Raw genomic sequence first — 22,866 nt, 5'->3', positions numbered from 1 at the left:
ACAAAACGAAATCATTCAATCGCGTAGCCGTCCTCAAGCTATAGAAGTCAGATCACCAAAAACTATATCTTGAAAACTAAGACGAGAAGGGACTATCGATGGTAAGCCAACGACGAGGAAAACAACATCAAAGACGACTAAACTCTGACCCAACCCAAGGAGATGCAATTCCTAACTTGAGCCGAAATCTAAGGAAAAAGAAGAGAAAAAGGTGAGGAAAAACAAGAGCACATATGTGAATCTTTTTCGGTGATGGCGAGAATCACAGAATAACGGAAAGGTAAACGAAATGAATAGATGGTGACGACTCAATGTAAAAATATAGGGAGAGAGCACAAAACATCTTTAAAAGGTAATGTTCAAATAATTAGAAAAAATATTAATTTTTACCCTGAAACTATTAGCCTTAAATTCAACAAATGCCTAAATGTAAAATTATTGAAATTCAATATGCATTACATCACAAACTCACTCCACCACTAATAAGGTACTATTATACCCACACCAACACACTATTAAAAAAACAAACACATAATATGTTAGCATATCACCTATTACTACATAACATAATAAAAATACCAAATAATGTTCTTAGCAAATAAAGACGATCACATAATTAGCTAGCTATATCATCCGAAAAATAATAATTAACAACAATAAAACAATGCTTCGCGCATGCCCCTAGTATATATATATATATATATATATATAAAAGAGGATTTTCTCCCTCCTGGTGAAGCCACCTAGAATTCCAGATCAGAAAATCAGCTCTTGTGAACGTGACACCTGTCACCTAAATCAATCCGCACCGTTTCACTTACGTAACTTTGCAGAAGATATAGGCATTGTTTAGTTTTTGGGCCTAATGTTATGCTGAAGAGACCCATACCATAAGAGAGTCGACGTGATCATCGTAACCTGCGCTTCTCCTTCTCTGCCATTACCAGAGATTGCCATCGTGAAGAATCTCCTCCTAGGGTTTTCACGACATCGTTTGCTCTTCTCTTAATCAATTGAAACACCCACAGTTACAGATCCATTGCGTTAAATGCCTCTTTAATCCATCAACCACGATGGGTCTTTAATGCGAGTCTCTCTTCTCCAGGGCGGTCTATTTGTTAGTATAAATAGGTATGCCTTCGTCCTCCGGAATACCTTAATTTTCTTCTTCCCTTTTTGATTTCTCATGATTTCATCAACGTATACTCAATTTCTATTTTTCTGTCTAATTGTATGTGCAAACAAATATTCCCAATTGTAAAGAGAACCCCCAATTTGAAAAAGGTTTTCAGGCGATGAGTGATCTTCGGCCATAACAAAGGTTTGTAGGTTTTCATGTGTTTTTGAAGAATATTGTTTTATTTGACATGTGTAGTCCATTTTTGTTACAATGTGTATGTTCCTGGACACCATCGAATAAAGTTTGTATGTACTGATGTTTCCCACTAACTAAATTCATTTTTTTTTTCTTATTTCTTTTGGAATTGAAAACTAACGATAGTTGCTGATATGATTTTTTGCATTGAAGATCGTTTCTCCATAAAATCTTAGACTACGAAGATGAGTTCTTTGCTGCTCTGATGCTTATCCTCGAAGGACATAGCTTAAGAACCACAAGTTAGATTTTGGGATCAATGTGTTTGGATTGGAGTAGTGTCACTGTGTGTTAATGTTTAGTTTTTTTAATGAATTGTTTGCAGATGCTTTGTTTGTTGAATCATTGTATGGTTTGAGGAGAAAGTCAGTTAGGTTGAGATTAAGCAAAGGTTCCAGTACATAAGTTCAACGTTCTGGTTTAGAGAAACGCCGGAGAGTCCTCTCTGTTGTGTTTCTGGTACTTGCACTTTGTAGTTTGTTTATCTGTTAAAAGCATAAAGCTTGTGCCTTTAAGCTTGGTACAACTTTCTGTTAGGTGCCTTTTTTTGTAGGTTGTGTTACCGTATTTTAAGTTAAAGTTGCATGGTATATATAACAAGGAAAGGGAAGTGAGGCTCTGGGAGAGTTTATGGGGATCAGAGGATCAAGGGTTTGATGAAGCTAATTTCTTTACAGGAGAGGAAACAATTGTTTCAAGAAGGGATAATGGGAATCATGAGCTTTCTGTTTGAGTACAGTTAGCTACGAGAATTAAGAAGTTTGTAGCTGTGTGCTGTCCTTGGATAGATGTATCAAGTGAAGGTAGTTTCTGATTTATGTAGAGCACGGATGTTTTGTATAATAGCTGATATGATTCTTTCTAATAGTTAGGTTGAGCTTCATGCCTAGAGTTGGTAATCTTGATGTTCTAAACTGAAACCACATTTCGTGCTGTTAGTCCATTTCTGGATGGTTCTGAGTAATATACTCTAAGCATGTGTTTGAGTTATATGGCTTATTTTATGTTCGATTATTTTTAAAACTATATAGCAAAAATTTGCTTATAAGCACCGTAAAAGTTAATAAATAATCAAAACATAATTTTCTTAAAAGTATAAAATATAAAATGATAATATAAGTTTTTAAAAAAAAAACATTAGTGTAAATTAGAAATATAACCAGAAATACATCAACAAAATACTTAATTTCAAAAATATTATTTTTCTATAAAACACAAATGAGGAGGATCTATTCATCAAATCAAAGTAAAAAGTGAAAAAGAATGAATCTAACTGTTGTTTTCATGTTTTGATGATTGAATTCAAATGATGAGAAACTAAAAATATTAAAGAAACACAACAAAAATTAATACATAATTAAAACATAAAACTAACTGGGAAACAAAATATAACAAAATAAAACTAATAAAAACGAAACATAAGATGAAAGTTGTTTTCATGATATAATAAGATATTAGAAATATTGTATGCAAATAGATGTAATTATGTCATGACTTACCCAAAAAAATATAATTAAATACTGATATGCAATAGAATGTGTATAATTGCATAATTTAAATGAAAAACGCAAGAAAATGATAAAATAATAGTATAAATGAAGTAAATGATATAAAAACAAATAATATAAATAAACTAAAATTTCTATACTGCCAAAATAAAATAAGGATGCATCTCCATCAAATTTAACTTACGAAATCTAATTAGTTGTAACAAAACCGAAGTTGAATATTCTAACATCTGATAGTTTAGAATAATATAAATAGTTATTAAATAAAAGATATCAAGAAAATAATAATTCACACCACATATATAACCAAACTTTTCCAAATAAAAATAATTGTTAAATCGAATACATACACTTCCTGGCAAAGAAATGGCTAGACAAGCTCCACAGATAGAAGCTGGTCAAGAAGGAGTTTTGGGAAGCGATTTCTGAACCAATCAAAAGCATCAAGATCTTGAATAATATGCCTATGGAAAGATTAAGCTGCACGGAATCCCCAGAAAGATAACGTGTTCAAATCAATGGTAAACTCCATCTAGAAATCTATAAAAGGTTGATGAAAAGTTTTATGTTTCTCTGATCCAAAACCTGCAATTTACCTTTTAAATTAGTATGTATGTAGACTACTTTGGAGGTGGTTTATGGCCAGATATAATGAAACTAGATCACAATAAAGTTATATATGGAAAGATCTCATGCATAGAGCTCATCGGATCAATCGAATTATGAATATAAGTTATAAACAATTCGTATTTCACCTTCAGAATTGGGCCAAAATCATCTGAATCTGCAAAAAGAGAGAAAACTGCTATGTAACCGTATTTTTAGGAGATTGTTTGACTAAGTAACTATATCCTGATCGAGTTGAACTTTTGTATACATACTCATGACATGTCAGGCTTCACAATCAACGGTGGGATTTAGGAGTGAACGGTTCGTATGTTAATTATTCATGTCTTCTTGAGCCTGTTTGATGCAATATAAAATAGTGTGGCATGTATGACGACAAATATGATGTTTGGTTAGGCAGAAAATTTGGTTTGGCCAAAGAATCGGTAAGAGTATTTGGGGACTCATGGATATATCTTCAGATAGAAGTATAGATGGTCTAGAGACATAATTTACATGCATCACTGTGATGTTACCAAAGTTGTTGGTGTCCTCAATATACAGTTTTTCCATTATATTCATAATGTATATTGTTGTTTCGCAACCAAACTAACATTTACGTAACAGAAAGTATAGATGTATGTAACACATTTTAAAGGAATATCTTAAAAATTAGAAGTATCAGTGCATTGATATATATATGCTCATAGATATCTACATTAAGTATTTTAAAAATATACATATACATAAAAATCTTCTTAATAGCATGATAAATATATGATATCTAATGGACAAGACTCATCGATTGTATCACACTGGCTCGACTTTAAAATGCAACAACAACACACATTAAAGTTTCTTGCACTCTACATATTGTATCGAACATATTTGCCACAAGTATTAACAAAAATAATATATGGATTGATTTTTATACTTGATGTTTCAAAACCAAATTAGTCGACCAAGTCAATATTCTATAAACTACTAAAATGTAAATGTACGAATAACACAATAGACTGGTGTAGACAAGACTCATCTGCCAACCAAATGAACATACAAAAATTGTTATAAAAGTTTTATATTTTCACAAAAAATACATCACATTCCGCGCGTAGCGCGGACCGACCCTAGTGTAACATAAAAAAATACATGCTAGTATAAATGAAGATTTAGACGTAGCATTTAGTTATTATATAAAGTTAATAGATATTTCGTTAACATCTTAGGAATAAAAGGTATAAATTATTACATGCAGATCAGATCAAACAAAAAAAAAACAGATTGGGTTACGACAACTGTTTGGTTCAATATGTGTCTACAATGAAAAATAAAATCAATAGCTTTCATTTAATCAAGGGAAAATTCTTTAAAAATACACAGACTAATTTTCATTTGCTAATAAAATACACTAACTATTTTGGATCCAGTTTAATACACGAACTAACTTTTGTTGCCTATTAAATACACAAACTTTTGAAATTCGCAGATTTTACACATCATTTTAGACGGTGTTAACTATATTTAACGGAAGTGACGATGGCGTTAGTGTTTAATTAATACGTGTTTAAATTATGAAAATAAAATTCTTTAAAAATACAGAAACTACTTTTCATCTGCTAATAAAATATATGAACTATTTTGGATCCCCGTTTAATACACAAACTAATTTTTGTTTTCTATTCTATACACAAACTTTTAAATTTTTCAGATTTTACGCATCGATTTAGACGATGTCAACTATGTTTAGTAGAATTGAAGACAATGTTAGTGTTTAATTGAGCATGTGGTTAAACTGCAAAGAAAAAATTTCTTAAATGTCCTCCAATAGATTATATTATTAGCTTTCTTCTCCATTACACTTCCATAGTGTAAAAAAAAAGTTTGATGAAATTTTAAATTTTTTTATCATAGTAGAAAAAATATATGTAGAACTTACTTTATAACACTAAACTTATTTATCATAGTGTAAATTTACCTTAAATCATTATCACTACTATCAAAGCGAAGAACAAGAATTAGAAATGCATAACACTACACTAATTCCAAAATCAGAAACTCGTTTAAAATTACGTAGTTTTCTTCGTCCTTTTCACGACATGGAAATCGACTCCACTTCGAATCGATAGAAAAGGAAATCAAAGTAAATAAGAAGAAAAGAAACATAGTTTGGAGAATAAAAGAGTTTGGAACAAATTAGAGTGACAAATTCGAATTGAAACTAACTCAAATTAACTTCAATTGGCTGAGGGTGAGCGTGTTTTTCACTGTTAAACCACTTGTTTAATTAAAACATTGTCTTCACTTATGTTAATAATAGTTGACATCATCTAAATCGATGTGTAAAATCTGCAAATTTCAAAAGTTTGTGTATTTAATAGAAAACAAAAATTAGTTTGTGTATTAAACGGGGATCCAAAAATAGTTAGTGTATTGTATTAGCAAATGAAAAATAGTTTCTGTATTTTAAAAAAAAGATTATTTTCAAAATTTAAACACGTGTTAATTAAACATTAACGCCGTCGTCACTGCCGTTAAATATAGTTAACGCAGTCTAAAACGATGTGTAAAACCTACGAATTTCAAAAGTTTGTGTATTAAATAAGCAACGAAAATTAATTCATGTATTAAAGGGGGATCCAAAATAGTTTGGGTATTTTATTAGAAAATGAAAACTAGTCTGTGTATTTTTAAGGAATTTCCCCTTTAATCAAATATGAATGCTGCCGAATACACACTATGAAATGAAATCAAATGCCAAATTTATGAGATAAAATAAGATGAACTACAAATGAAATAAAATGCCAAATTTATCAGGTCATTTGAAATACTCCATTGCATCTTTATCATTGCATAGTTTTAAACTGTTTGTGTGTTCTCCATCTTTTTAATTAAATTATAAAAATTTGGTAAATGTAGATAGTTTAGTGGATGAGATCACTTGTGTATCATCCCCTATATATTAAAAGAAAAACATTACAACATTTTAGGTACCCACGTGTCATCACCACAATGATTCTTAGAATCCTTAGAGAAATAGGTTGGTCCATCTAAATATATAATAAAAATTTTATTAAACTAACCATAAATTAATTATTAATGTTCTCAATTATTTCCTTAAATAAAAATTATAGAATTTCTTAATGTGGCTAAAGTATATATGACAATTAATGATTTTAAATAATAAAAATTTGATAAAAATTAATGTATTCTCTATCATTTTTGTTTAACTTTAAGTTACTAAAATAAATTAAACAATGAAAGCGCGGAATTTATTTCTTTTTAAATAAAGATCTTATATAATAAATATGGTCGGTTATAAATATAGTGCGGGATCGGTTATACATATTTTGGTTACAAATATTATTAGTTATAAATATGGCAAGCGAATTAATTACGGGTCAATAACTTTTAAAATATGATAGGTTATAAATATAGCGAATGAATTAATTAAAAAAAATCAAAATTAGGTAATGACACTCTCTTGTAAATAACTTCAAAAACTATGGGCAGAATCCCTACTTGGATTCTGCTTTAATAGTATAGATACAAATTTAGATTTTTCCGTATATGTTATATTTTGGACTTTTTAAAAAGTCTCACTTAAAAATTTTATGATCCATGATTTAATTTTTTTATGACAAGATACAAATTATTACAAAATCATGTAAGTAGAAAGTCTTATATATATTAATATCTTTTAATTAAATTATATACCATAGAAAATACATAAATATTTTAATTTTGAAATTTGCTTTGAACTATTTTTTTTTGATAAAATCTTTGAAAAAATACTGACAACTTAATATTTAAAATTTTCATTAAATGTTTATAAAAATGATAAACTACTAAAACTTTAAATAATATTGCACAATGAAAATTTGTTATCAGCGATTTAAATTTTTGTTATAAAAGATAGAAATAAGTAGAACACATCATTTAACAATATATCAATATTAAAAATATACTGTTTATCTATGTATATATTATGTAAATTTAATTATATAAAATAGAAAATAGAAAAACTGATTGTTTGGATTAATAAAATTTATTTACGTAGTTACACCAATTTAGTTATATATGTAATAGTTATTGACTTTTTCATTATCCACTATATATTATTTTATAATATATAAAAGAACATATTATATGTAAAATAATTTATATATATGATGTTCATCCCGCACAAAGCGCATGTCTTAATCTAGTATCATAATATTTGAGGTATATTGTAAATTTGTGATGCGTCAAATATGAAACCCGAGTGAGTCATAGCTCAAAGGTCAAGTAAGCACTATTTCTTTTGATATATTAATGTAATAGTTGATTTTCCGTGCTATTGCACATGTATAAATGTATTATAATAACTAATTAATGTTTTACTTTCAGTTTTAAAGAATTTTATAATTTCTGTAATTTATTTTAAATAATATTATGTTATTTTAATTACATATGTAATTTTAGATATATAATATTTAATCGGTTTGGTCATTATTTGGGTGTATTAAATTATATTTACATCTCTGAATTCATAACTCTTTTTTTCTAAGTATATATATATTTTTCATTTAGGTTGGTTGTTATCTTAAATAGTAATATTATGTTTCTATATTTTCAAAATTAAATGGAAAATAACTAAAGTTGAGTGACTCAAAATTAAATAAATAACTATAACAATACTATGTTGAAGTTTATTTATATAATATTAACATAAGAATTAAATTTGCTTGGGTGTTTTAATTACGTTTATAATATGGTAAAGTATAATACATTTTTCAATATGGTAAAGTATAATACTTTTAGTGTATTAAAAGTATTTAAATATACTAGTTAAGAAGATTTGGTAATTATTTGATCAAAATAGGTTTATAGTAAAAATTATTTTTAGTTTTCTTTTCTAATATATATTATCTTGCTTAAAATTTTTGTTTTTAAATATTCGTTAACATTTCTAAAATAAATACCGTTTTTTGCGATACTTTTTGAAAAGTCATGTTATATAAGTAAAAAATTTTAAAGAAATATATAGATATATTTTTTGTAGCCTGATAAAAATGTAGCAAAAGTGTGGATACATTTTCTATAAAAACTAATATGCAAAAATGGATTAATCATCCCAATAATAGTAATTATAAGAGATTGTTAGTCAACTAAAATAGCTTGATTTATGTTATTTAAATTATAATTTTAATCATCTAAGAAAATTTACATAAATAAAATATATAGCATAATGTTTCTAAATATATGTTTAGAATGAAGATTGTTTCTTTTTTAAATATTAAGATTATTTTGTGAATTTTCCTTTTTGTTTGAAATCACATTGTATATAAAAAATACATACATATTAAATTTGTTTTTAAAAAACAAACTGTATGATACATATGTTATTTGAATAAAAACTAAATTATTAATTGACAGAAATTAGTAAATAAAAAATTAATAATAGTAATTAGATATAATATTTTAAATCATTAAGAATAACTATGTAATTGGTATTATCATAATAATTAATACGAGGGTGAGCGTAAGAAACTGATTTCTAAAACAATATTAGAGAGATATCTAACGAGAGTTACGGAGACGACTACCATGACACAGAAACACTTCTTGTTGATAGAATATTTGTCTTCTACAGCTATGGTTGCGTATCAATTGAAGGCACTTTGATCATAGCCTCGTCGAGATAATCCTTGAACTTTTCCATTGCGCCTCGAGCCATCTTAGATTTGATTTTACCGTACAAATCCAGGTGTTCAACCGCACTGTTGGACAACACAGTTCCGCATTTATGGAGTCAGCTATTGCCAGATTAGTAGCTCAAAAGTCAAAAAGAAGAAGAAAACGTAGCTCAATTATATGGACACCATTAATATCACATTGCTTGCTTAACTATACCATTTATTAATTTTGTTATTATGACATGAATATCAAGTCACAAAGGCATGCATTTTGTTTAAATCTCTTTCTTATCTCCCCAAATATATATATATATATATATATATATATATATATATATATATATATATATATATCCTCTATTTTGAAACAATTTAGTTGCTTCATTTCTAGGAGTATCTATGATGTAAAAAAAAATAGAATAGCTTCATAATGGAGTTGGAATTCAATCCAAATCTTATTTATTTTAAGCTTTCGTTCAGTTAAAATCAAATTCTATTATTAGTTTTCTTATATTAACTAGATGTTTTTTGGCACTGTGTGCAACAATAAAAACTTTAAATTTATATTATGTTAAAAAAATTTCTTAATGTTTAGATTTTATTATTTTTTATCAATATTTAATATAAATTTTAGTTTAATTTTTAAAAATTATTATAAAATAAACAATTTTATTTTAAATTTACATTTAAGAATACATATGTATTTATTTAAAATTATAATCTTAGATATTTTTATCTATTTTTGGTCAAAATATATTAAATCAACTTGTATTTTTTTTTAAAAAAAATTGATATAAAATTCTATAATTATCAAAAAGTAAAATTAAATAGTATTTCTACAATTTGTAGATAAAAAATAACTAATATGCATTAGGATTAATTTTTTTTATCATTTTTCATAAAAATGCATAAAATTTTGAAGAGTTTTTTAGTAATAAAATTATGTATAATTATAAAATTAAAATTAAATAATATTTCAAAATTCGTAAAAGATTGTTATATTTCTATTATTATATTTAATGTTATGTTTGAATATATTTAGTTTAATGATGATACATAGTTATTACTGTATTCTAAAATGTTTACTAAAATATAATTTAACATTAAATGTAATTATCAATGTCACAATTATTCATAAGATATGTTATTATTTCTAGTATGTTATGTCACATTTGTTTAGTGAAAATGATTGTAAAGAAGACACATAAACAAACTTAAAAAAAAAACACTTTGCACATAATATATGGGGGACTAGGGGATCTCGGATTAGATTTGGCTTTTTTCAAAATTGAATTAACTTCAACAATATTACATTTTGGTTCGGTTTAGGGTCGGTTAGTGGTGTGACACATCACTCTTGTTTTTTTTCCTTTTTCTTTGTTTGGTTGGTAACAGAAAGTGAAGTGAACTTTGAGTATATGAACTGTTATGACTAAACCGGTGTAAAGGTCCAGCGAAAGAATGTTGTTCGGCGTTTAAAGAGTTTGCATGTCCTTACGTGAATCAAATCAATAACATGAACAGTGACTGTGCAAAGACATTAATGTTCAGCTACATGACCAATCTCCAGCTGCAGAATTTTATTCCAACAAAATATGAAGTAGCATGTCTTTTAATTCTATAACCAGAGGCCAAAACTATAGCTGAAATGCTAACAAGAAAATGCGAAAAGCCAAAAATAAAAAATAAACAACTCAGTTTGCTACAAAAACCAAAAAAAGTCAGGTGGGTACAATAACGATATCAGAAGACTCCGGCACCAATTGAGACATGAACACCATAACTACCATTAGCAGCAATACTAACTGTATAAGAAAGCATGAAGTGATCTTACATGCTCTCTTCTTGATGCTTCCGGTGGTTTCTATGCACTCGTTTTGCAGGTCTTTAGCTCTGTTTCTTAAACTCGCAGCCTTCGTTTGAACTTTGTCCAAGCTGTTCAGCGTCTCATAAGCTTGCTCCTCTGCCAATGACTCTTTTGTTTCAACCAGCTTCATCTGATGATTCAAGTTATCAACAGATCTTGAATATATCAGATATTCAATCTCGGCTTCAATCTTTTGCCGGAAGATATCTTCAACCACCGTCTCTGAAACGTTTCCTGATCCTCCCCACGAGCGTTTGTTTTGGTTCGTGGTGGATTCAAGCTCACGAATGTGTGATTCTTTCACCTCAAGCATGGACTTTGTTTCTTCTAGCTTGATCTCCAGCTGTTCAACAGTGTTCACCAGGGTTACAATCTCTGAGCCAGGTGAGCTTATCTCAGTAGCTCCTTCATGATGCTGTGGTATCTGTTCCTTCCCGATCTCTCGGTATTCCTGAACCTCTGCACATGAAATTGCATAAGGACTCATAACAAGAAACCTGTATGGAAACAGCAGTAAACATAATCCAAGTTTTAGTTACAATCAGCTACAACAAGGAACAGAGTGGATACCTTTTTCAAGAGCTTCTTGCAAGGTGAGGAAACCATCAATGGCCTCTGTTAACGGATCTTGTTCCTCAGAGAAGCCATTGTTATTGTTTATGGACTCTTCTCCTTCAGCATCATCATTTCTCTTTGAGGTTTCTCCATTCAAATCGGCTTCATCGCCAATTCTTCCATTGAAGTTCATCATCATGCTTCCACTCGGCTTTCTTGAATCAGATTCCAAGCTGGAATGAGAGGTCTCCTTCTCGACACTTTCTCCTCTATGCTTCTTACTATTCTCTACCCGATCTTTCCCTCTCTGACCTGAACTAATAATCATTGGTGTAGGAGATTTACTACTCCGATCATCATCCTTTCCTATACCATCAACACCAGCTGAAAAGCCAACCCCTGCCATAAACCTAGCATCATCAAAACCACTCCTAAGCATCTCAAAACCATCACTTTTCAACATATTCACAGACCCAACAGATCCCTGACTCTCTTGCTCAAGTTCCGGTGACTGAAACAGCATCTGCTTATTACCGTGCGAATGAGCAGCAGAACCGGACAAGCCTCTCTTCAGAACTTTACTATTCTCCATGTTACCAGACGTGTCTTTCACAAGGTCTCTCCTGATCCGCCTCCATTTCCTCAAACCACGCCCCTTTGAAAGAACCGGAGAGCAAGAACCAAAGTTCAACGCTTTATCCAGTTCAACAGATGTCTCGTTTTCACCACCACTTCTCGTCGAAACAAGCTTCACACTGTCGTCAGAGAAGGACCCCTGATCCAAACTCCTACCATTATCATCATCATCAGCAGCAGCAGCAGCAGCAGCAGCAGCAGCAGTGTTGATGGAAGCTTGTTGGATCAAACCATTATCACCAATAGACTCAAGCGCAGAGCTTTCACTCTCCAAATCCATCAAACCCCGAATTCAACGATACGCAAATCAAAAGTCAACTCAAACAAAGTTACAATTCAAGGAAAGTTCGGTACTTTCGTAGCGAGAACCATCCACTGAATCAAGGGTACGCGAGAGAGAAGCAATGGAATAATCAAATCCAACATAGATTAGAGAGGATCCAGCTCGATCGAGCATACACACACACACACACGCGCGCGCGAACTGAATTGGAAGCGGAAATGAGAGAAGGTAAGGTGATTCGATGAGATCGAAGGAGGATGAAAACCCTAATCCCACGACGACGATGGGATTCGCAGATCTCTAATCTATCTCATACGTACGTGCTCGTTCAAATGTAGAAACTTTTTTACCTTTTTATTTTATTTTGCCCTTTGCGGTTATTCGTTTCCATTTTATTTTATTCTTAATGGACGTGTGGGTTGCTGATTCTGACACGTGGTGAGATCCTTTGCCCCCTCAGCAACAATTAGTCAATTTTTGACCGTCCGATTCTACATCCTCATGAGATACCGTTTATTATTGTTTTTTTAATGTATTGGAGTTGGAAAACAGGAAATAAAGGCATCTCTATCTCCGTCTTTATTATATCAGAATCCAAAAATCAAATTGTTTAGATCCCACTCAGATTTCTTACCTGTTTTGATGGAAGCTGTTTGCACAAAAGGGAAGAATGTTTTTTATTTGATTTTCACACTGAGAAAAGATTCCTCTCATATTCATGTACTTGAATCTCAAATACATGCATGTATATAAACATCATGCGCTTGGGTTATTACTTGTAAGAAAATGTTGGAGGTTGGAGACTGAACTACCTAAAACATGGGCGACACATGGATAATAATAAACAGAGAATTACAAGGGGTACAATCATAAACACACATACACACAAAAGTCTTTTGAATCTTTTACATCTGAGAGGGATTAGCACCAAACGAGATGGCGTATCAGAAAGGCTTCTCGTAGCCTCGAGCTGGAGGTTGGTCCCAAGTTTGCAAAAATGCTGCAACACACATACATGACAGATGAATAAAGCAAGGTCTTTTAAAGGTGAACGTAAAACAGCTAACTGATGTGGCCTTACTCAAAGGTATTTCTCCTAGCGACATGAATATGGAATCGTCGTCTGTATTATTTGGTGCTTGGTCATTTCCCTGGGACATTTTCAGGTAGGAGATAGTTAGCATTAGCAACCAAAACCCATTCTATGCGCCTTAAAACACTTGACAAGTAAAGTAAGTACCTCTCTGTCTTGAACGACAACATCGTTATTCTGTGGCACACTAGTACTGATTCCTGGGTTTATTGCAGGAATGTTTCCGAATGAATCAAGATACTCTACCATCATGAGCCCTTCATTGTAGTCTGGAACGTCATTGATGCCCATATATGCCCCAGCTTCTTGCCTGTTACATGTTTCAATCAAACTCATTAGCCAAAAATTTCAAATTTCAAAGATGTGTATACAGGTGTAGAATGGGACTTAGCCAGTACTTTCTCCCGGGATTGTTGCTGGACTTGACCACATCCGGAGTATCATCGTTGTCCAGATCAATCACTTCTATCTCTTTACCATTGCTCATCCGAGTACTAGTACTGAAGTCAAGAGACTTGCTAGAACTGCTCATTGAGAGATCAAAACCAACAGGTTGGCTAGATTCCCTTTTGCCATCATTCGCACCATCCGATCCTCCCCCTAGGTTTAGGTCACAGATCTTAAACGAAGCAGGAAATAGCTGATGCTCTTCTGCATACCCGGGACCTAAGTCGATCAGTCTCCTGCTGAACGAGCTTGTCTTTTCATTTCCTTCAGGACCACATTGGAGTTCGCTTGTTTTCAATACGTTGAAGTGTTCATTGGTTTCAGAAGCTGGCACAGGGACCCAGTTTCTCTGTCTTTTTGCTCCTTCCTCCAAGTCACTGTCTTCAGCAGCCCGCTTCTCGCCTCCTTTCCCCAACGAATGTGATCTGTGCATATTAGGCGAGTCTAGTCCTGCTTCTTTCTCACTACTTTCCCTGAGAATGCTATTGGGGAAAGAGTTAGACCTATTGCATTTACTGTTCTCAACAAATTGAACAAGAGGCAAATCTTCAACTTGGTCGTTAACATATACAGATGACTGGCCTTGAGTCTCTGATTGCTTTTCTTTTGGGAGTCCAAGAACATGAGAGGTTTCTTTGTTATTTTGATTCAAAGAAAGTTTTGGGCCTTTAGCAGTCAGGGAAGAGCGTGTCCTCGTAGGCACCTTCTCGAACTTACACAGTGTTGCCAAATCAATACCACTCTGGGTGAATGATTCATCAGCACCACAATGGTCATTAATAGATGCATCTTCACAATGTTGATTAATAGGTGCATCTTCGATAGCAGTCTGGCTCTCATTTTCCACACCAGTCCTACCTTTCATCTCCCCTGATCCAGCACTCAAGCTAGAAGAACCTTCCGACACTTTCGAGATTTCACAATCGTGTACAACTTCTTTCCCAGCACTGGAGGAACCCGTCTTACTCTGTGCCTCATCCTGGAGACTGTACTTGTCCAACACAGACTCGGAATCACCAGCTCCTTCGCGCTTCCTCATAAACTCACCGGAGGTTGTTGACCTCTGAACGGAGCTAGCAATATCCCCAGCAAGTGGCTGTTCCTCTCGATGGCCAGACCCAGAGTCATCACCAGCATCGGCCTCATAAGCTTTACTCCTCTCAGACCAAGACCCACTCCTGTCAAAATCCGAGTCATAACGGTTAGACCTCCTTCTGGATCCAGCTGAGTTATAACCATCAACAAACCTCCTTCTATCTCCACCAGGAGCTGCTGCTGCTGCAGAACTCTGAAACTTCCTGAAATTACCATTCTGCCCCTTGCTGGAAAGAACAGTTTCTGGTAGAACACCCTGAGTAACCAAGTACTCTGCTGCTAAACGACCTGCCTCCATGAAAACGTCCCCGCCGCCGCCGCCGCCACCGCAGCTTCGGCGTTGAACAGGTGGAGGAGGAGGAAGCTGATTCTGGAACGATTTAGAACGTCCTCTTCCACGTCCATATCCACGGTTAAACCCACGGTGGTGCTGGTGGTGGTCTGAGCCATAGAAGCCACGTCCTCTGATAGGACGTTCAGGTGAAATTCGAGAGCCAGATCTATAGCCATTCCCGAAACTGCGTTGCCTACTACCATGCATCTTAAAATAATAGCTGTGGAACAAGTAATCACAACCCAATCTGTTCTCAGACTCAAATCAAGCAAAACGATGGATCTCGAGTTCACGATTCGGCAAAGATCTAACCTCTCCTGCTACCGAATCGGAAGATTATTGGATCAGCTTGTTCGATTCCGTTGAGTGAAATGGAAACATCACGGTGAGGTTTAATGGTGTCAATACACTTGAGTTCTTCATCAATAAAGAACCCTAAACCCAAACTGAGTTTCAGTAGTCAAAAGTTTTTACGGCGAGTATTTCCGATCTAGGGTTTGCGATGAATGACGAACAAGAGCCAGTAGTGGTGGTTTCAGTTATCCAGATTACAGCGGCGAAAATATCTTCAAACGCTGATTCCACCGATTTGGTGGGGCTTTTCGCGTTTCTATTTTTGCGTCTGTAGTGTCTACGAATATTAATTAGCAGCAAACGACGGGGCAGCATTAACTTGACACGTCAGCTTTTATACAAAGACTCTCCTTCTCTCCATTGTGCGTGTGTGACAGTCTCTTGCACTACTATACTTTTTGTTTGGTCCAATCAGAGTATGTGGCGTGGTGATGATGAGTGGCTTTCTTTGACCAATGATATCTGTTGGTTTCATTTTATAAAACTTTTCCATCTCTTTAGTTAGATGACATAAATAATTTGAGCAGTCATAATTATAAATTTTTGTGTTTGTTATAAATCATGTGTTCTTTTACCATGCCAGAAATGTTTGTCTTCTTATATCAAGAAAGTAGTTCATGGCAAAGTTTTGAATTAGTTCGATCTTGATACAAACTACTCCCTCCGTTTCTAAATTAAGTAGTTTTAGCAAAAAATAGTTTGTTTCACAATATAACTAGTTTACATATTTCAATGTATCTTTTTCATTTATTGGATATTGTGTAACCAATGAAATAATGTTAAGTTTTTAATAATTGGTCGAATTAATTGGTTAAATGATATATTCTTTTAAATAACAATTTTCTAAATATTCGTGCTTTTAAGCAAAACTACTTACAATTAAAAACGAAGGGAGTATCATTAATAGAGTTAGATACCGAAGCTCAACAACGAGTTTTACACCATCGGCTAGACTAACACCATTAATAGAGTTTAGACAAGTCCAGTACTAGCATTTGGTACACGATTCAGAAGCAGATGTTTCTGTAGGACCGCGAAAATCCTGATTGAAAATCACGAAACATAAATCGATATAAACGATAAAATGAAGATAGAAAACGTTTAAGAAATCGTTAAGGAAATAGACAAATTCACGGAGTCGAGATTTGATCTTCTTCCTTAACTCAGTAAATCGCCCGTATTGTGTGACAGTTTGAATGCGATCTATGAATCTCATGATACAACCGTGACGAGACTGTTTCGCAACACCGAAACAGAATCTAACGAACTGTAACTACTGCGAATACTTTCGAGACACTTACTTAAAAAAACTAGAAAAAACTAAGAGAGATTATTTGCTGGAAGCTTTGGTATTTTGCTTTTTCTGTGTGTTCAGAATGAAGAGATTATGTCTATTTATATGGGTATGAGTTACTTGATCACCAAGAAATAATCTTGCGAAAAAGTAAAAAAATATTCTTGAATAAAAGAATATTCTTGAATAGAAGTATTCCCACATAACATAATTAATTGAGAAGTATTCCATTATTATTTGGAGGCAACTTTATATTTATCCAAACACATTATAGGAAATATTCTACATTTATTTCAACACAATATTTACATTACTCTTAAATAATATTGGAAACCTACCATAATTATTTGAGAGTAATTTTGTGAGATTTATCCTTTTTCCATAATTCAAATACCCATCTATATATATATAAAGTAGACTTTTTTCTCTTCTTTTGACATGTGGAAAGGGGATTTGATGACATGTGTCAACATATTTTTTTTTTTTTATATTTTAGATCCTTCTTCTTTTAGATTACTGCAATTTAACCCAACATTTTCTTGAAGAAAGGGGAGACGAAACAGAATCAACAAACCATGGAACCGTACTCTAGCTATGAAAGAGAGCATAAATGTTAGATCACCAAAAATCAGATCTTGAAAACTAAGACTAGCAGGGATTATTGACAGCAAACCAACGACGGGGAAGACAACATCAAAGACGACTAAAATTTGTCACAACCCAAGGGGATGCAGCTCCTAACATAAGCCAAAATCTAAGGAAGAAGAGGAGCGCCAATATTGACCGGAACAGCCTACAACGCGTGAGAAACAACCGCACAAATGGGAATTCATAAACCCGATTTACAAAAAATATCAGAAAATCCCACAGGAGAAGAAGGCGAGGAAGAATAAGAGCACGAATGTGAGTCTTTTTTGGAAATGGTGAGAAGTACCGCACACCAGAAAGATAAACGAAATACATAAATGGTGACGGCTCGCGGTCAAAATATGGGGAGAGGGCACAAAACATCTTAAAAGAATAATGTTCCAAAATATATAAAAAAGAATACAATTTTGAAGTCGAAACCGTTAATCTTAGAATCAACAAATTCATAAAAGCAAGTTATTGAAATTCAATGTCATCAGAGACTCACTTCACCACTAACAATTAATATTATACATACAACAACACATTATTGAAAAAACAAACACATAATATATTAACCTATCACCTACTACTACATAAAACAACAAAAACACCAAATAATTCTCTTAACAAATAAAGAAAATCACATAATTAGTTTATCCAAAATATCATACTTAACAACAATGAAATAATATTCCGCGCGAAGCGCGGACATGCCCCCTAGTATTACTTCAAAATAAACATATTTTTACACAGCTCATTAAGCTTATAAAAATTATATTCACATTTATTCAATTTTTTACTCAGCCCATTAGGCTTATAAAAAATAGTTCCAACAATCCCCCACATGAATAGAAATTACTCTAAACAATGCAGACTCGGTTAGACTATGCAGACTCTACTGACTAGACTTAACAATGGACTAGACAGACGGAATTTTCGAGAGTATAAGCGAAAAACTAACTGCATCTGAGATAGTAGCGTATTTCAGCCTTGAACCACTCATTGTTAATACCTGCTGGATCTACATTTCAGGAGGTGAACTTGATGTCTTGAACCATCCGAAGTTTTGTGTAAACCGAGACAGTAGATATAACACAGCTTCGTTTTCTCGTAGATTTAAGTTCTCTATTGTGTTCATTTTGGCCATGAACTTGCCAGGTTGTCATGAGTGAATTTGGAGAGTATAGCCTGAACTTCATCCTCCTAGAAACGGCCCCATTTCACACTCACTAGGTGATTGCCATGTGCACCTAACATATATACAATAATGTACCATGTAATACTTTATATACATATATATGAAGGCCATGGTTTTATCTCATTAAAAGCCACTGCTTAACCTTAAATTTACAGGAAGCACTGTTATTCATCTTGGGATCTGAGTAATTCTCAGTGCTTTAATCATATTCTGTTTGACTTAGTTGTCCCTTTGAACCGACCTCTTGGGATCTCCAATCGCGTTGGTGGGGTTTCCATCAAACATCTTCTTAGTAATAGGCAATAAACCCATTCCCTTCGATGATTTTAAACTTAATCTCATATTGAACCTTTTGTACATATCCATAAAGCCGCCAGCTAATATTTTGAGATCACAGTTTTTTGGTCTAATTTTGACATTTTTTTGGAGCTAGTTTTCCAACTTTTGCTAAGCACCCTCATACTTTGAGGTATTTGTATGAATGTACATTACCTTTTCAAAGTATATAGCCTTTTGCCAATGTTTGAATATGGTAAGCAACTCTCCCCCCACATTTCCTGAGATAGCTCAGGATCATGCATGCTTGCATTCATCCGTTAAGAGTTTAGAACTTTTGTTCCTCAACTTCATTGGATTCTAGTGAATAAGTAACAATTCTTATGAGGAATAATGTTAATTCTCTTAAGAACACATTTATTCTCGTTTAAGTTACAACATACACATTCCATTATGTTATGGAATGTTGACTCAAAACTACACCTTATGTGTTAGTTTTTATCAAATTGGTTTGAGATTTCATATTGTCTCTACGTAAACCAATATTTCTACAACATTTATTAGCCTTGCTACGATGTGTGTCAGCTTTTGAAATTGTCCATTGAACTTCCTTTAAGCATGTTGCTTTCTGAAGCTAATTTATAATTTCATATGAACATTAGGCTTTCATAGTTCTTTTGCTCAATAACTTTTGCATTATGTTCACAATTGTGAATATCATATGCTTTGTGATTTGCATATTTGACTTACTTGAAAGTCAATTCATATGGCTCGTAGCCTTTGTTCGTGAGAGATAGGTTTTACTGGAAAATTTCCAATTTACCTATAGACCTAGAGTATATCAAATTAATTGACATACATGCAGTCGTTATCTCATGCATAAAGAATCACAGCTTTTTGACTATAATATGATAAACATGTAGTCCATCAAAAGAAATTTTTTCATTGCAAAATTCTTTCGGCGTGTGTTCTAAGCTTTGTTTTGTCTATAAGGAAACTCAAAGTTCCATAAAAATATTCAACTCACTATAGACTTATATAGTAGCTTTTCTAGGCATAGAAAAAATCTTCACATGAAGACAATCCAAATGGATGACCATTCCCAATTAGGGTTATCGTCTCACTGGTTCTATTCGTATGGTCTCACTGGTTCTATTCGTATAACGAAATATTTCATGATTATTTAAACGCAATCTTTAATCTTTAATATTTAGATTTATTCAAAAAATATTTGAATACAATCTAAACATAGATTAGATTTATTCAAAAATTTATAATCATTTAGACACAATCTGTTTATATTGATTTATCTATATGAACACAATCTTTTGGATTTATCCATAATAGTTATTTGGACTCAATCTTCTAAGATTTATTCAAAAAAATTATGAACTCAATCTTCTAAGAGTTACCTTACGAGCTTAATATTTTTTTAGCTCATTCATTGACTTAATGTCAGTGACATCATTAATCATTAATCATTATTAACCGTAGTAAGTATTGAGAACTTAATTCAACAAGCGATTAAAACTCTTAAGTCGCTATACGTTCCCAGAACTCGTCTTAAAGACGTTCTTAAACACTATTTCAATCAAGATAGATCGTTTTTGTATTTAGAAAAACGAGTTCGCGAACCTATCAGAGACTGTCGCGTAAATCGTTTTCTAATCCGATTCGTCTTATTGATCAAAACGTTTTGCAGAATAGCTAAAGAGCGTTCGCAAATCGTTTCAGATCAATTTTAAAACTTTTTATAAAATTGTTTTACAGAAATATTGTTCGCAATATTCAATCTGATTTAAGCGATAAGCAGAAAGCAGATTTATTGAGTTAAGATTGTAGGACCGCGAAAATCCTGTTTGAAAATCACGAAACAGAAATCGATAGAAAACATTTAAGAAATCGTTAAGGGAATAGACGAATTCACGTAGTCGAGATTTGATCTCTTTCCTTAACTCAATAAATCGCATGTATTGTGTGACGGTTTGAATGTGATCTATGAATCCCACGATACAACCTTGACGAGACTGTTTCGCAACACCCGAAACAGAATCTAACGAACTGTAACTACTACGAATACTCTCGAGACACTTACTTTTAAAAACTAGAAAAACTAAGAGAGATTATTTGCAGGAAGCTTTGGTGTTTTGCTTTTTTTTTGTGTGTTCAGAACAAAGAGATTAGATGTTTATTTATATGGGTATGAGTTACTTGATCACCAAGAAACATTTTGCGAAAAAGTAAAAGAATATTCTTGAATAGAGGTATTCCATAATTATTATAGAAACATAACATAATTAATTGAGAAGTATTCCATTATTATTTGGACGCAACTTTACATTTATCCAAATACATTATAGGAAATATTCTACAACTATTTGAACGCAATCTTTACATTCCTCTTAAATAATATTGGAAACCTACCATAATTATTTGAGAGTAATTTTGTAAGATTTATCCTTTTTCCATAATTCATATACCCATATTACTTCATAATAAACATATTTTTACACAGCCCATTAAGATTATAAAAATTCTATTCACATTTATTCAATTTTTTACTCAGCCCATTAGGCTTATAAAAAATAGTTCCAACAGTTTCCAGGCCTTTACAAGTTTTGTTGGTTTATCTATGACAGGTTTAACGTTTAAGGTTTGAACTTCTTTCACTATTAATTAATAGGCCCAAATTTTGTTGTTGCTTCCGGCTCTTAATTTAGAGGACCGGGTTTGAGCACCACGTTAACTATTCTATTTCTATATACATTTTTGGGTCACAAACTAGTCTATATACATATGTTAGCAAACAAATAATTTTTTGTCTTTGTATTCTGTTTTTGTTGTTTTGCGGTGTTTTCAAACCCGGACCTGACCGGTGGTCGGACAGGATTAAATCACAAACCGGAAACCAGTCCGAGTTGGGTTAACAGCAAAATCCAGTTAAAGTTGAACTGGTTAAAAAATTGTATTAAACCGTTAAAACTCTGAAGCCCGGCTATCCAATAAACCGACCTAACCCGGATTCATATGTAAAACAAAATTTTGTTAATAAAATAAATTAATAATTAATTTTTCTTTTTTTTAAGTAAAAATAAAATCCGTGAAAATTAATAAAACAAAGCCGTAATTATTTTTTTATGTCTATGTAACTCACAAATCACAAGACTCCCAACCATATCTTCACGATGTCTACTTTTCAATCTGTTTAAATATTATTACACTAGGTGATCACCCGCGCCCTGCGCGAGGTGAGGAAACTTAAAGAAGTTATAAGTTTGAATATATAGATATTAGACATGTAAAAGTCATAGACACAAATATTACATGTTATTTATGTTAAGGGATTCAACGAAATTGTGGATATGTAAATAAAGTAAGCTTCAAAGTTTTTTAAAACTTGTGTTATTGAAGTATAGTTCGTGAAAATGAATCTATAAGAGTAAACAAAAACTTATATAAAATTAATTATGAAATAAAGATAAAACGAAACATAGGCGATAAAATAAAATAAAATGTGAAAGCATATCCTATATAATAAGGAAACAAAATAAATAAATAAACTAAGAAAACTACGACTGCTGTGAAAAGTATCTTCAAAACTCTTCGTTTACAATCCTATAAAGTCCGCCATTGGTGTACT

General features: G+C 32.4%; 2 protein-coding genes and 1 long non-coding RNA gene across 6 annotated transcripts; 1 reads left to right on the top strand and 2 right to left on the bottom strand.

Moving 5' to 3' along the window:
- The first annotated feature begins 879 nt into the window (after nucleotides 1-879).
- Nucleotides 880-2,365, top strand: LOC106343831. 3 transcript variants are annotated; one of them, XR_001270025.1, is made up of 3 exons: nucleotides 880-1,131; nucleotides 1,264-1,321; nucleotides 1,529-2,365. It is a non-coding gene; the product is annotated as an uncharacterized LOC106343831 (long non-coding RNA). The 3 variants fall into 3 exon arrangements; XR_001270024.1 differs by having other exon boundaries at nucleotides 880-1,321; nucleotides 1,701-2,365; XR_001270023.1 differs by having other exon boundaries at nucleotides 880-1,321.
- An 8,355-nt stretch (nucleotides 2,366-10,720) lies between these two features.
- Nucleotides 10,721-12,855, bottom strand: LOC106299606 (WPP domain-interacting protein 1). Its single transcript, XM_013735700.1, has 2 exons — nucleotides 11,602-12,855; nucleotides 10,721-11,490 (listed from the first exon to the last, which is right to left on the bottom strand). Exons 1-2 carry the CDS (start codon nucleotides 12,500-12,502, stop codon nucleotides 10,886-10,888), a joined length of 1,506 nt encoding a protein of 501 aa, XP_013591154.1. The 5' UTR covers nucleotides 12,503-12,855; the 3' UTR covers nucleotides 10,721-10,885.
- Nucleotides 12,856-13,199: 344 nt separating this feature from the next.
- On the bottom strand, nucleotides 13,200-16,176 carry LOC106312447 (uncharacterized protein At4g26450). 2 transcript variants are annotated; one of them, XM_013749986.1, is made up of 5 exons: nucleotides 15,787-16,176; nucleotides 13,997-15,694; nucleotides 13,746-13,908; nucleotides 13,587-13,656; nucleotides 13,200-13,505 (listed from the first exon to the last, which is right to left on the bottom strand). In XM_013749986.1, exons 2-5 carry the CDS (start codon nucleotides 15,679-15,681, stop codon nucleotides 13,450-13,452), a joined length of 1,974 nt encoding a protein of 657 aa, XP_013605440.1. In that variant the 5' UTR covers nucleotides 15,682-15,694; nucleotides 15,787-16,176; the 3' UTR covers nucleotides 13,200-13,449. The 2 variants fall into 2 exon arrangements, with proteins under 2 accessions (XP_013605440.1, XP_013605430.1); XM_013749976.1 differs by having other exon boundaries at nucleotides 13,997-16,176.
- Nucleotides 16,177-22,866: the final 6,690 nt, after the last annotated feature.

Source organism: Brassica oleracea, chromosome C1 (genome assembly GCF_000695525.1).
Source record: "Brassica oleracea var. oleracea cultivar TO1000 chromosome C1, BOL, whole genome shotgun sequence".
NCBI classification, from domain to species: domain Eukaryota; kingdom Viridiplantae; phylum Streptophyta; class Magnoliopsida; order Brassicales; family Brassicaceae; genus Brassica; species Brassica oleracea.
Note: the sequence above shows the minus strand (reverse complement) of the source record. Positions and strands in the feature narration are given on the sequence as shown.

Excerpts from the sequence above, each read along its gene's own strand:
- LOC106299606 (XM_013735700.1), bottom strand. The coding sequence starts at position 12,502 with ATGGATTTGGAGAGTGAAAGCTCTGCGCTTGAGTCTATTGGTGATAAT. Across the intron at positions 11,491-11,601 it reads GCAAGAAGCTCTTGAAAAAG|AGGTTCAGGAATACCGAGAG; the intron begins GTATCCACTCTG and ends TTTCATGTGCAG.
- LOC106312447 (XM_013749976.1), bottom strand. The coding sequence starts at position 15,681 with ATGCATGGTAGTAGGCAACGCAGTTTCGGGAATGGCTATAGATCTGGC. Across the intron at positions 13,909-13,996 it reads AGCAACAATCCCGGGAGAAA|GCAAGAAGCTGGGGCATATA; the intron begins GTACTGGCTAAG and ends AACATGTAACAG. Across the intron at positions 13,506-13,586 it reads GCTAGGAGAAATACCTTTGA|CATTTTTGCAAACTTGGGAC; the intron begins GTAAGGCCACAT and ends TGTGTGTTGCAG.